The sequence below is a fragment of the Delphinus delphis genome, chromosome 16, assembly GCF_949987515.2.
Source record: "Delphinus delphis chromosome 16, mDelDel1.2, whole genome shotgun sequence".
Lineage (NCBI taxonomy): Eukaryota > Metazoa > Chordata > Mammalia > Artiodactyla > Delphinidae > Delphinus > Delphinus delphis.
The window spans coordinates 62,512,277-62,524,105 of NC_082698.1; the positions used below are offsets into that span (position 1 = coordinate 62,512,277).

General features: G+C 54.5%; 1 protein-coding gene across 2 annotated transcripts in view; it reads right to left on the bottom strand.

The window, feature by feature from the left end:
- Positions 1-9,674, bottom strand: part of FAM241B (family with sequence similarity 241 member B) — a 203,029-nt gene extending 193,355 nt beyond the window's left edge. The window contains exons 1-4 of one of the 2 annotated variants that reach the window (XR_009522473.1): positions 9,585-9,674; positions 8,294-8,443; positions 7,286-7,577; positions 566-705 (exon numbers count right to left, since the gene is read on the bottom strand). Coding sequence is in view for 1 of the 2 variants with exons in the window: in XM_060034876.1 (XP_059890859.1) it covers positions 7,308-7,577; positions 8,294-8,386 (363 nt within the window). In the remaining variant the exon portion in view is untranslated. Of the gene's footprint in view, positions 1-565; positions 706-6,786; positions 7,578-8,293; positions 8,444-9,584 lie in introns of those variants that run through there. The other variant, XM_060034876.1, reaches the window with a different exon arrangement.
- Between the last annotated feature and the right edge of the window lie 2,155 nt (positions 9,675-11,829).

The following is an 11,829-nucleotide window of genomic DNA, read 5'->3' on the forward strand; positions in this document are numbered from 1 at the left end:
GAAGTGCTGGTGGGCACTGCACTGGGCGGGCTGCACTAGACACAGCTCCCCCCAGACCCAATCCAGAGAGAGCCCAGCCTTAGAGAACAAGTGAGTCTCTCCCGCTGGGGCCACCTCCGTGATGACAGCAATCCTGGACTAGAAAATCACCCAGTGTGAGACTTCTCATTCCAACTCCTACCCTGGAGGCTTAAGTACCAGGGGCTCTTCTTCAAAACAGGCCCAAGGCCCTTGGTGACAGAGTCTCTTCCTGGGGGCCGCGGCCACCCTGCACCCTCCCCTCTCCCCTCCCCTAGGGGTCCCAGCCCAGATCTGCCATCTCTGTACAACCACGTGTGAGTTGCTTTAACCTCTCCAAGCCTCAGAGTCGCCATCCGTGAAAAAGGAAAAGACGTCTATTTTTCTTTGCGGGAGGATGAAACGAGACAAGAGTCTTACCCCAGGATGAGACCACAGTAAATTAATTCCAGTGGAATCGCATGTACTCTCCACGAGAAACCCGAGTTCTGCTATCACGGAAATGCAAGGCAATCGTAAGCCTGGGCTGGCTGAGCGGAGCACTCACCTGGGCCAGGAGGAAGGATGAGTCGATGGAGGGATAGAGATCATGCTCCTGCAGAGACATTCCACCAGGTGGCGCCATGGTACAACATTCACAGCCCTTCAGGCCAACACACCAGGATCGCTGGGGTCTCCAGGGTCTTCCTGCACAAGAACAAGACTTCATTCAGTCAGAGCTAAAGAAAGCCTGAGGCTGTGTCATTCTTCACAGCTTCCCTCCATCTCCTTCATCTAGATCTTCATCAAAAGTGTGGTGGGAAGGGGGTGGGGGCACAGGGACAGTGACAGTGGCAATGCCAGGCCATGTCAGCAGCAAAGTCCACCAAGCACCTACTATGGGCAAGGCCCTCTGGCAGGTATTGTCGAGTTTCAGAGCTGAGAGGGGCCTTCAAGGAAATCCACCTTTGCCCCTTTGTTTTTCCAGAATGGAAGGAGGCCAGGGGAGGGTCACACCTGTCTGTTAGAGGTGGTGGAGAGGCCTGCCAGGCTCACCTTAGGGTGCAGCCTGACTCAGGAGGACAGGTTTCAGGTGAGGCCACCACGCCTCCTCCCCTCCTCCTTGCTAAGCTGAGCCAGACAAAGCCAGGGGAAGACAGGAAAGGCATCCCATCCGACTGCAAAGGGAACAGAGAAAATGAACTGGGTGTGACTTCCTAGGCTATTCCTGCCTCACCCTCTCCTGGGACACAAGACACTCTTCCTGAATGTCTGCTGAACAGACTGCAGACCTAGGACCAAGTTTAAACCATCCAGGGAGCTTCCTCCTCCAGCCCTGAAGAAGGGGGACATTTCTCTCAGGGTCCCCTCATTTCAGAGAAACAGCCCCATGGAGTGGTTCAAGGTCAGTGCTGCAAGGCCCTTGGGGGTCAACTGGGTCAACCCCCTGTGGTACAGATGATTCCGTTGAGAGCAAATGAGGGTCAACAACTCACCTCAATACCAAAACTCTACAGAATGAGGCAGCTTTCTATGCACTAATATGAAATGTGTCCAGGATACTGTTAACGTAAAAAAGAGAGGGCAGAAAACGTGTCTAATTTTCCATTATTTATATTAAAAAAGACAAAATTAGTATATTTGTGTTTGCACATAATTGCATAAATAAGTTCTGGAAGGATTTAAAAGATGCTAAGAACAGTAGTTATAGGGTTGGAGGGGGGATGCATGGATGGATGGATGGGACAGGGGAGGGAGGGAGACTTTGTCCGTATGCATTTGTACATCACTTGATCTTTGAACCACGCAAATGAATTCTGTTTCAAAGACTAAATTTTAAAAACAGTTTGCCCAAGATCATACAGTGTTTCCCACAGTTGTAGGTAGGATGCTTTCACATGGTAAGATGCTTTCACGTGAAATGATCTGGGGTGCACAAGGTGACTGTAAGCAACTCACAAACACAGCACTGAATCATTCAGTGAGAAAGCCATTCCCTTTTCATTTCTCTTCACTCTTCTGAATCCGTCAGGGGGAATGCCTCAGTGAGATGCTAGTAGGTCTTTAATACCTTTCTAAATCCTGGTAAACTGCCTTTTTAACAAAGAAAAAAGGCATCAGGCTTAGAGCCTTGGTTGACAGCGGCAGCTAGCTAAAGGGTGAAAATGGAATCATGTTATTTTCTCTACACTCAATTTACTTGTACTAATATCTACAAGGAATGGCAAGTAACATTGGTCTTCAATTTGCAATAGCAATATGAGTCTTCCTTTTGGAAATATTTTAAGTAAATTGTATGTTGCTCTAAAGAAAACTATTACATAAACCCTAATGCCATTGCTTTGTGAATATGGTATTATCAAGTGCTAACCTTGCACCAGAAACTGCTAAGTGCTTCCCATGAATTAATATACTGACCCTCCCATCCCTGGGAGGTGCAGATGAGGACACAGAGAGGCAGGGAGAATGTGGACCTTGCCCAAGGTCACTGGCTGACTGGAGGTGGAGCTGGAATTTGAACCCAGGCATCCAGCCTCCTGTAGGGCCCAACACCGGAGGGACTAAAAGCTGGTGGCCCAGTGAATGCAGACCAGCCCTCCCCCCTCCAGCCGTTGGCAGCCTGCACTTTAGGTAGTTGCCCTAAAGGCTCAGCCTCATTTGGGTCCCTAAAGCCAAATGGTTTCAGCTCTCCCTCCACCCCCTAACCAAAGGATTATAGAGTCTCTCTCTCTCTCTCTCTCACTCTCTCTCTCTCTCTCTCTCTCTCTCTCTCTCTCTCTCTGCAATTCCACTGAAGCACTCCATCTGCTTCCTGAACTTTTTCGCTCTGTGGGGTCCCAGGCAGCAGCACAAGGAGGGCTAAGCTCTGCTTCTCCCACCGTCGTGCCCTGCTAGACAGGTTGCAGGCTTCTCTCTGCATCTAGTTTTGGGGGAAAAGCCCTCTGCCTCCCTCACCCTCACCTGTACCATCCTTCAGGGACCCTACATGAGGTAACTGGATTTCTCCCCTTGCCATTTTGCTGTGAAACGTCATGCATTCAGGAAAGCAGGGAAGAGGGCTGCACCCTATTCAATGGCTGTGGCCCAGAGCTGGAAAGCTAGGGAGGCCACCCAGCCGGGCAGCTGCAGCCAGCATCCTCACACCCACCCTGTGCCTTCCGCCCTCACAGAGCTGATCTAGTGGTCACAATGGGTCCCAGCAGGTAGTGAGGCCTGTTCCTGCCCTGTTTCTCTCCTCTCTCTGGGCCACAGGCACCCTCTGCACAGTCAGGAGATGAACTACCCCTCACTCACAACCCTCCATCAGAATCACTTGGAGGGCTTTGTAAGAGGAAGGCTCTGGAGCACATCCCTCAGCGCTTCTGAGAAACTCTATGGTGAGGCCTGGGAATCTGCGCCTGAAACAAGTCTGGAGGTGATGCTGACATATACCAAAGGTGAACAGAGGCGTGGTCGAACATGTGGGCTTGGCCTCAGTCTGCATCCTAGCTCCACCCCCTACTCACCTGGGGGTGGGAGGGGTGCGGGAGTCCTGGGGGCGAGTTATAAATGCTCTACAGTGTGCTCAGCAGTGAAATGAGGAGGACAGTGATTGTACCTCGATCATAAAGTTCTAGTGACAATTAAATGACACCAAGTGCTTAGCATAGTGTCAGACACACAGCACACTTGGCAAATTCCTCCTGTCCTGACACTCGAGACCTGCAACAAGCCCCTCAGCTTCCAGGGGTGAGAGAAGCAGCTGCATTTCTTCTCCAACGGGAGAAGGTGGGTGGATGGTGACACTGGTCTTAGAAGCCCAGCACGACCCCAGCTGGGGGTCCTAGGAGCTTGGGACATGGCGGCTGCTCTGGCTAAGCCCACAGCACGGGAGCTGTGGTCCAAGGCAGAGCATCCGAGGAGGAGGTGCCGGAGCTGGAGCAGTCCTCCCCATGCCCTCTGTCCATCTCCCTCACCCACTGCACTGAGGGTGATCCCTGAGGCTCCGGACGGCAGGACGGACCCAGAGGGACCATCACCCCTCCTTAGAGATAAGGAACAAGGCCCTAGAGACTGAGTGAGCTGTCCAAGGTCATGGACCCACAAAGGAGAGCAGGGCCTGCAAGCTTCCTCCAGGGTCCAGCCGGCCAGGGTTGGGGGGTCTTCTCTGCCCTCAAGGTCAGGTGTCCTTGGGCAGAGGCTCTGACCACCACACCAGGGTTTTTCCTCAACTCACAGAGCCAGAGTCCCCAGTCAGGGAGCCCAAGTCCCTGCCTCTGCCAAAAGGCCCAGGAAGAGCCCTGGAGGTAGCAAATCATGTAGCTCTCTCTCAGGCGCAGCATCTCTTCTGGGGATATGGAACTGTGGTCCCCACCGGCAGGCTAGCTGGAGGGCGGGGAGGGGTAGAGCGTGCAAAGCAAAGGGCTTGGAACTTGCGGAAGGAAGGGCCCAGGAGGCCGCTCGTCCTGGGAGATGGAGTAGCAACACACAGTCGGACCCCAGCAGCTCCTCACCAGGTGGCCCCAACCAGGGAGTCAAACAACCCCATGGGGGGTGGGAGTTATTTCCAGCCCCATGGAGGCGGCGGAGGCCTGGTGTGAACCCCGCTGTGGCTCACGAGGCAGCCAGGCCGCAAATCCAACCTGACACGGAGACACAGGGCTCCGAGGATTAGCCCTAGAGATTAGCAGAAACCTCCCTTGAAATCTGCCCCCAAGGTGGCCCAGTCTGGGGGGTCCCGTCACGCAGCAGGTAGGGTGGGGAGGGGGGGGCAGAGGAGGCAGGGCCCACCTTCCTCAGCAAGCCTCCAGCTAGGATGCACACTAGGCCAAGGTGGCCCTTGGCCTCTCTCAGGGGCCCGTCGGGCTCTGCATCTGGCCACCCAGCCAGGCAACAAGCCTCTACCTGCTCAGAACATGCCTGCACCATGATTTCTGAGCGCAGGCGGGCGAGAGCCCACTGAAGGACATTCACACAAGAGGTAGAGACGCGGCCCCCAGACGGCTTATAGCAGCTCCACAGGCTGCACAACCCCAGGAGGCGCCTTCCCTCAGCACGCTGCTTCTGCCGAGGCAGACTTTCGGACCCTGGACCTTGAGAAGTGAGGCAGAGCATTGCTTAGCAAACTGCCCAGAGCCCGAGGGGGCATAGGGAAGGCTGGTTGAGGAAAGGAGGGTCGAGAGGTGGGCCCCTGGGCCCTCGCCCCGGGCCACTTCAACCAGCGCAGCTCTGTTGGGTCTGTGTCATGGGTGTCGAGCTCAATCAACAAAAAGCACTTCTTTCTTGAACAACTCACTTTGTCCGAGCCCCCAGCTGCTTCCCTTAGGCTGGCTAACAAGTCCCTGGGGCAGTGCCCAGGGCTCCTCCTGCCCCCCAGGGCCTGCCCCAGTCTGTCTCCTAGTCAGAAGCAGGAAGGAAAGCCCTGCCTTCTCTAAAGCACCCTCAATTCTCCTCAAAGGCCTCAGGCTTTGGGAATGGAAACTGAATTATGGAAAAAGACACAGTTCTCAGCCCTGAATTTGTGGACTCAGATTCATACTCCTTCAAGGAATTTTATATATTGAGGGTCCACTTAAGATTTATTTCTTCAGAAAGTCCCACAGCTTTACAAGGCAAAAAGAAAGGGAAAGCCCAGCCACAGATATGCACTGAAGGGGGGTGTCAGGAGAGGGAGTGCTGTGGAGGATCATCCCTTCCCCCACGGCTGCTGGGCTAGAGCCACAGGAGCCTGGGGGCTGGGGGATGTGCTGGGCAGAAGGAGATGCCACGGGGAACAGCTGGGATACCAACCAGGCCTGGGCACCACCTCCCCTGCCCAGGCCCCAGAGGAGCCGCCGGGAGCCAGACCCTCCCTTCCCTGTTCTGTAGAAATAAAGACACAGAAAACCCTGAGATAGGAGTCCTATCTGAACAGTATAAAGCTTCCCCGGGAATGTCTATGATAAAGGGGGACAAGGGCGGGAGAAGAGGGTTCTGTTCCCCCGGAGCACCGCAGGCTCTCCGGAGGGATGGAATCAACCTCCATCTCTCTCCCCCATCCTCCCCCCACATACACCCCATGATGGTTTGCTGCCCTGGCCCTGGCTTTCAAGAAGCACCTCTAAAACCTGTCTTCTTCCCCCAAACCACCAGACCCAGAAGGATCTTAAGAGGAAGGTGAGGTGAGAAATCTGGTCCCTGAGCCGGGGAAGCCCTCCAGCTCACGCAGCCTCTCCCTGACCTTGAACGGTCAGCACTGTAGGCCCAGAGCCCTCAGCCATCCGATGCCACACCCCGCCGCCCAGCAGGGCCTCCACACAGACCCAGGGCTCAACCAGCCATAACGCAAGGCCTCCACTCACGGAAAGCAGGGCACCCTCAGCCCGCGTGCACGGAGTAGTCAGCGCCAAGACCCCTGCTTTCTAAGGAGAGTGTGCCGAGGTTAGAGGCTATGAGAGCCTCAGGAGACTGAGCGAGGTTGAGCAGCCTCTGGTCAGAGACCCTGGGAGGGGAGGCCAGCACCCCGGCTGTCCTGACCCCGCAGCCTCATTGGCCCTTCTGGTCAGAGAATCTCTCCCACACCACCCCGGACAAGGCCAACATCTCAGAGTAAGCCAGAGTTATCCAGGCATCGGTCAAGGGGCCCAAGTACAGGCTTCACCTGGCCCCCTGCCCCTGCTCTCAGAGCCCATCAGGAAGAGGTTAGAAACCACCCTCCAAGGTCAAATGCCCCCTTCTACCTGGTCCCCAATCCCAAACCACTTTCACCATGTCTTCCAGATCTACATACAGTTGTACAATTATTTACGAATGTCTTTACATGGACTCACTTTTACTTAAATTTCTTTATTGAAAACGCCACCACAATAAGGAGAATACCAGTACCACCTGTCGTAAATAAAAGGTAGCCAATAAAAATATCCCATTAAAACAAAACAGAGCTATAAAAGTCTAGAAACCTTTCCCACCTGCCCTAAGCTCAAGGCCTGCTCCCTAGTAACGGGGAAGTCAGCCCGTGTTCCAGACGCACAAGAACATATTGGCACACAGCAGACTTTCTTCGTGGCATAAAAGGATTGGGTGAGAATTGGAAAGGGAATCCCTTTCTCGCTCTGACTTGGTGCTTAACGCCTGATACGACCGAAATGCATCTCCAGGGAATGAGGGTATGACCTGATCCTTTGGGAACGTTGGACTAGAGGCTCCCTCTGCCTCATGCTTAACACAACATGGAAACATGCTCTCTGAGCACACGTTCAAGGCACCAGTGAAGCTCCTCCCCAGGTGCCCGCTCTCACACCGAGGCCCAGCAGCTCCCTCTCCCACACACCTGCTCCAGCAGCCCCCGGAGGTCACCGCTGGCTCAGGTGGGACACCAGGTAGACGAGGCCCACCAGCAGGAGTCCACGCACACCAAGCAGCATGAGCAGGAAGACGAGCAGGATGGAGGTCACTGGCTCCACGGCGTGGTTGCCCAGATGCCACTGGGGGAAGCCCATGTTCAACAGCTGCCGGTTGAGGTCACTGAAGGGGGACTGAGCGGCACCCAGCCTGGCGCCCGCCTGCTGCTGGCGAGGGCCGGGACCCCCCAGCGGGGTGCCATGGCCCCTATTGAGAAAGCTCTGGAAGGTGAAGACAGAGAGAGACGAATGAATCCAGAGAGAGCTTCGCTGGAGTTGAGGCACCAGAGGCAGGAGGGAACCCTCTGGGTGGGGCCCTGCTCTCCCCTACGGCCACCCAGGGCCATGCCCTCCTTTCTCAGCAATCCTCACATGCCACCCATGGGGATCCCAACCACTGAGTCGCAAGCTCTCAGAGCACAGAAAATGCCAGTCCAGGTTCCCTATGTCACGTCAGGGAGAAGCTGCCCGGGACAGAGAAGAGGAAGGGGGCAAGGAGGGTGGGACTACACCCAGGGCACAGCATCTGAGCAGGCATTTTTAACACTCCTCACTCCTTCCTTTAAACTCATCATTGTGTGGCCGTGGGTTCCTCTTCTCCACTTACTCTCCAGCTTCCCTCTCATCCAACAGACTCTAAAAGATGCTGGCTCCAGTGGGGGTTGCTGACCAGGTTAAGGGAGAGAGAGCTCTTAGGTTTCAAGTCTGGGAAGGCTGCCTGGAGAAAGGAGAGCTGGGGAGGCAGGGGGCTGGGCAACAAATCTATTGGGGTTTTCTCCAAGTCTTAAACCCCCATGCTGCTCAGCCTGGCTCTCTGCAAAGAGGACTTCGGGCTAGAGAAGGTTAATCACCAGAAAGGGAGCTTCTGGGAGCTAAGGAGTAACTGGTACAGAGGACGGGAGGCCAGCTGCTCCCCTCCACAGGGGCGGGGCGACTACCTGTCGAGGGGTGCTGCTGCGTGGTTGGGCAGTGTTCCTCACACGGGGGTCATCGTCCTGCACAATTTCCCCATTGGCCAAGATCCGAACCATCCTTCCAGGAGCTATGGGTTCCAGCTGGGCTGCACCTTTCCCCAGACCTCGAAACACCTGAGGGAAAAAATTTACCAAACTTAAAGAGATGCTTGCTTTCAGTGGGAGAAACTGCAATTCTGGGTGCTCACACTGGTGACCCATGCTGAGTAGGCAGTGTGTCTGACTAATAAAAAGGAGAGAAATAAATACAAGTTGTTTGCCAAACAAAAATCTTTCAGACTTTGAGTCCACTAGGAAAACTATCAGAAAGATTCTTGGAGAAGAAAGTTTTATTATTAACCACCACCTCCAGCAACAATAGGGATGACAACCCTTGCTGGGGCCCAGGCCCTGTGGAAAGTCCACCCAGGCTCATCTCACTTACACCTCCCAACACTCCTCCGGGGCAGATACAGCTAGGGACCCAGAGGGGCTTACTTCACTCACCCGGGACCATTCATCCATGGGCAGCAGAGAACGAGCACGAAGCCAGGAACTCTGGCCCTAGTAGGGAGTCCAGGACACCAGGATCCCCAGTGTCTCCATTTCCCTTCCGTTAAAAAACGGTCCAGGGAGATGCTAAGGACTCAGGCCTTCTCCCCGCAGGAGACCGGGGAGAGCTACTTTCCTGCAGAGGGCATACTCTCACTTGTCTCTCACCTCTCAGGTAACACCTGGGCGGGCGCGGCCAGCCTTCCCGAAATACGGTTTGAGGGATGCTGCGGAGGCCCCACTCACAGACCACAAGGGGGTCCACGGGCTGGAGATGGGGGCCTTTCCACGCCTCTCCCGAATCTGGGTAAAGGCCATCATTTTTCTCAGAAGATGAGCCAGTTTTCGTCTAAATTCTCAAAAGCACTCGTGACGCACACGCCAAAAGAGATTAAGAGCCCTTGTTCTCACGCCCGTGGCCTGGGCCGGCGGGTCCCCATTTTGAAGCCTGCTGGCCCTTACAGAAGGCCAAGCGTGTCCAAAGGGTCCTCCGCAGTCCTTTTGTGCTTTGTTATCCCGCCTCGCTGGGTGGGCTGAGGGTGCGGCGGGCCCTCCCTGCGCCTGACACTAAGGGGGGATGGGGGCGGGGAACGGGGCTGGGCTGGGCTTGCTGCCGCGGTGGGACAGGCCGCTGCCCGGGCCGCGGAGCCCGACTCCGAGACCAGGCCCGGGGTAGGGGAAGGATGCGCCCTCGTTCCCCCGCGCCCAGGGCCCGGACACTCACCTACGGGCGACGGCGTCCAGTCCCCGCGGCTCCCAGGCCGCTTCCTCCCACCTGACCTCACAGGAAGCGCGCGCCGCAGCCGTACGGCCCCGCAGGTGGCGCAGCAGCTCCCTCTGTAGGCCTCTGGGGGAACTGCAGCTTCCGGACCCTGGGCGGCGCAAGGAGCGGGAGAAAGAGGACGGGAGAAGAACGAAGATAGGAGCGGGTGGACCACAGGGCAGGGAGGGAGGAGACGAGTGCGGAGGAAGAAGGAAAGCAAAGAGAAGGGAGAAGAAGAGGAGGAGGAAAAACCTACGGGGTGGGGGCGCCTCTGGCCTGGGTGGCACAGGCTCAGCCCACCCGTATGAGTTTGCTGAGCCCGCTCAGCGGATGCCCCTTCAGTAGGACCCAGCCCTGTACTCAAGAAACTCCAGCTCCTGTTCCAGTGTGGAACCTCCCCGTGCGGAAGACAACACATGAACCACAGGGCAAGTGCAACTAACTGCAACGTGAAGGAAGGCAGGCTTCCTAGAGGAGGTGGCCTTTGAACTGGGGCAAGAAGTGTAGGTAGGAGTTTACCTGTCAGGCAAATAAGGAAGGGCACCTGGCAAAGGAGTGAACGATAAACCTCTGCCTCTTTCCCAGTGTTTTCACCCCCCACCCCCGCCCACCTTCATAAGCTGCTCCCTGTGGACCTGTTCACCAGTGGAAGAGAATAAGCTCGGCAACCCCACAACTTGAGTCAGACTCTGGCAAGTTCCAGAGATGCTCAGTCTCTTCATCTGCAAAATGGGGCCAAACATAGCAGTTACCTTCAGGATTGCTGTGAAGATTAAGAATAAGAGTCTCTGGCACATGGCAAGTGTTGATAACCATTTGTTATGATTATCAAGCAGTAGATGTTTCTGGGAGCAGATATTTATTAAGCATATATAGACCTAGATGCTCACTAGCCCCTGGGTGGGGGAACAGAAAGATTGAGACTTAGACCTTGCCTCAAGGGCTCATCTTCTGCCACCACGGTTTAATTATTTGATTATGAAAACTTATCAGTAAAAAATGTTGAGCAGGACCCCTGATATCTGTACCTCATTTGTGTATTATTTAGTTGTTTGTTTATAAATTATACATGTGTGCTATGAGAGCAGATTGGCATTGTGGGTAAAAGGTGGATGCTAGAGCCAGCCTGGGTTGGAATCTGGCACGGCTGCCTTCTGGTGGTGTGATGGGCCAGTTACTCAACCTCTCTGGCCTCCGTTCCTTCATCTGTAAAATGCAGATAGTAACAGTACCCACTTCATTAAGTTTTTGTGAAGCACTAAGTGCTTAGTGTAAAGTGCTTAGATGAGAGCCTTAGATGAGGCCGCAATATGTTCTCAGTAGTCACTGTCATTGCTACTGCTCCACTACATTAAGTACTATATTGTAAAGCATATACATTAGAAAAGAACAGGATTTCAAATAAATATAAACTGAAATCCTAATACTTTCTTCCTACACTCTTGCTGCAGGTGGGTATAGTGCATCCATTGAAGGGGTAATCCCAAGGCAGGATGCCCAATTTTCAGAGGTGGCCTGTGGATCTCAAAACTGTCTGCAGGGGCTTCCCTGGTGGCACAGTGGTTGAGAGTCCGCCTGCCAATGCGGGGGACACGGGTTCGTGCCCCAGTCCAGGAGGATCCCATATGCTGCGGAGCGGCTGGGCCCGTGAGCCATGGCCGCTGAGCCTGCGCGTCCGGAGCCTCTGCTCCGCAATGGGAGAGGCCACAACAGTGAGAGGCCTGCGTACCGCAAAAAAAAAAAACAAACCTGTCTTCACATTGAAATTATCTGTGATGTTTAAAAACAATGCCAATGCCTGAGTCCCACCCCAGAGGTGACAGTGCCATTGATGTGGGATACAACCTGGGCAGGAAGAGGTTTTAAAAAAAACAAATTCCAGGTGATTCTAATGAACAGCGAGGACAGAGAACCACTACCTTCCATGAACTGAGCTCTATACATGGGGCTCATAACCTAGGAACCCCAAGAAGGGAGAGACCTCTGTGGGCTGGGGAAACCAGGGAGGAAATGAGAAGTTTCTAGGAAGGCTTGAGCCGGTACCACAGCTGCCAAATAGACACAGTCTAGCCAGAGGTAGCCGTGAGAGCCCATTGGAGGAAGTAAGTCCCTCCAGAGGGGGTCAAGAACCGCTTTAGGAGGCAGTAGTGTTTGACTGCACTTAGAAAAGTCCTATCATTACCAATTAAAACAACTTCAGGAGGCT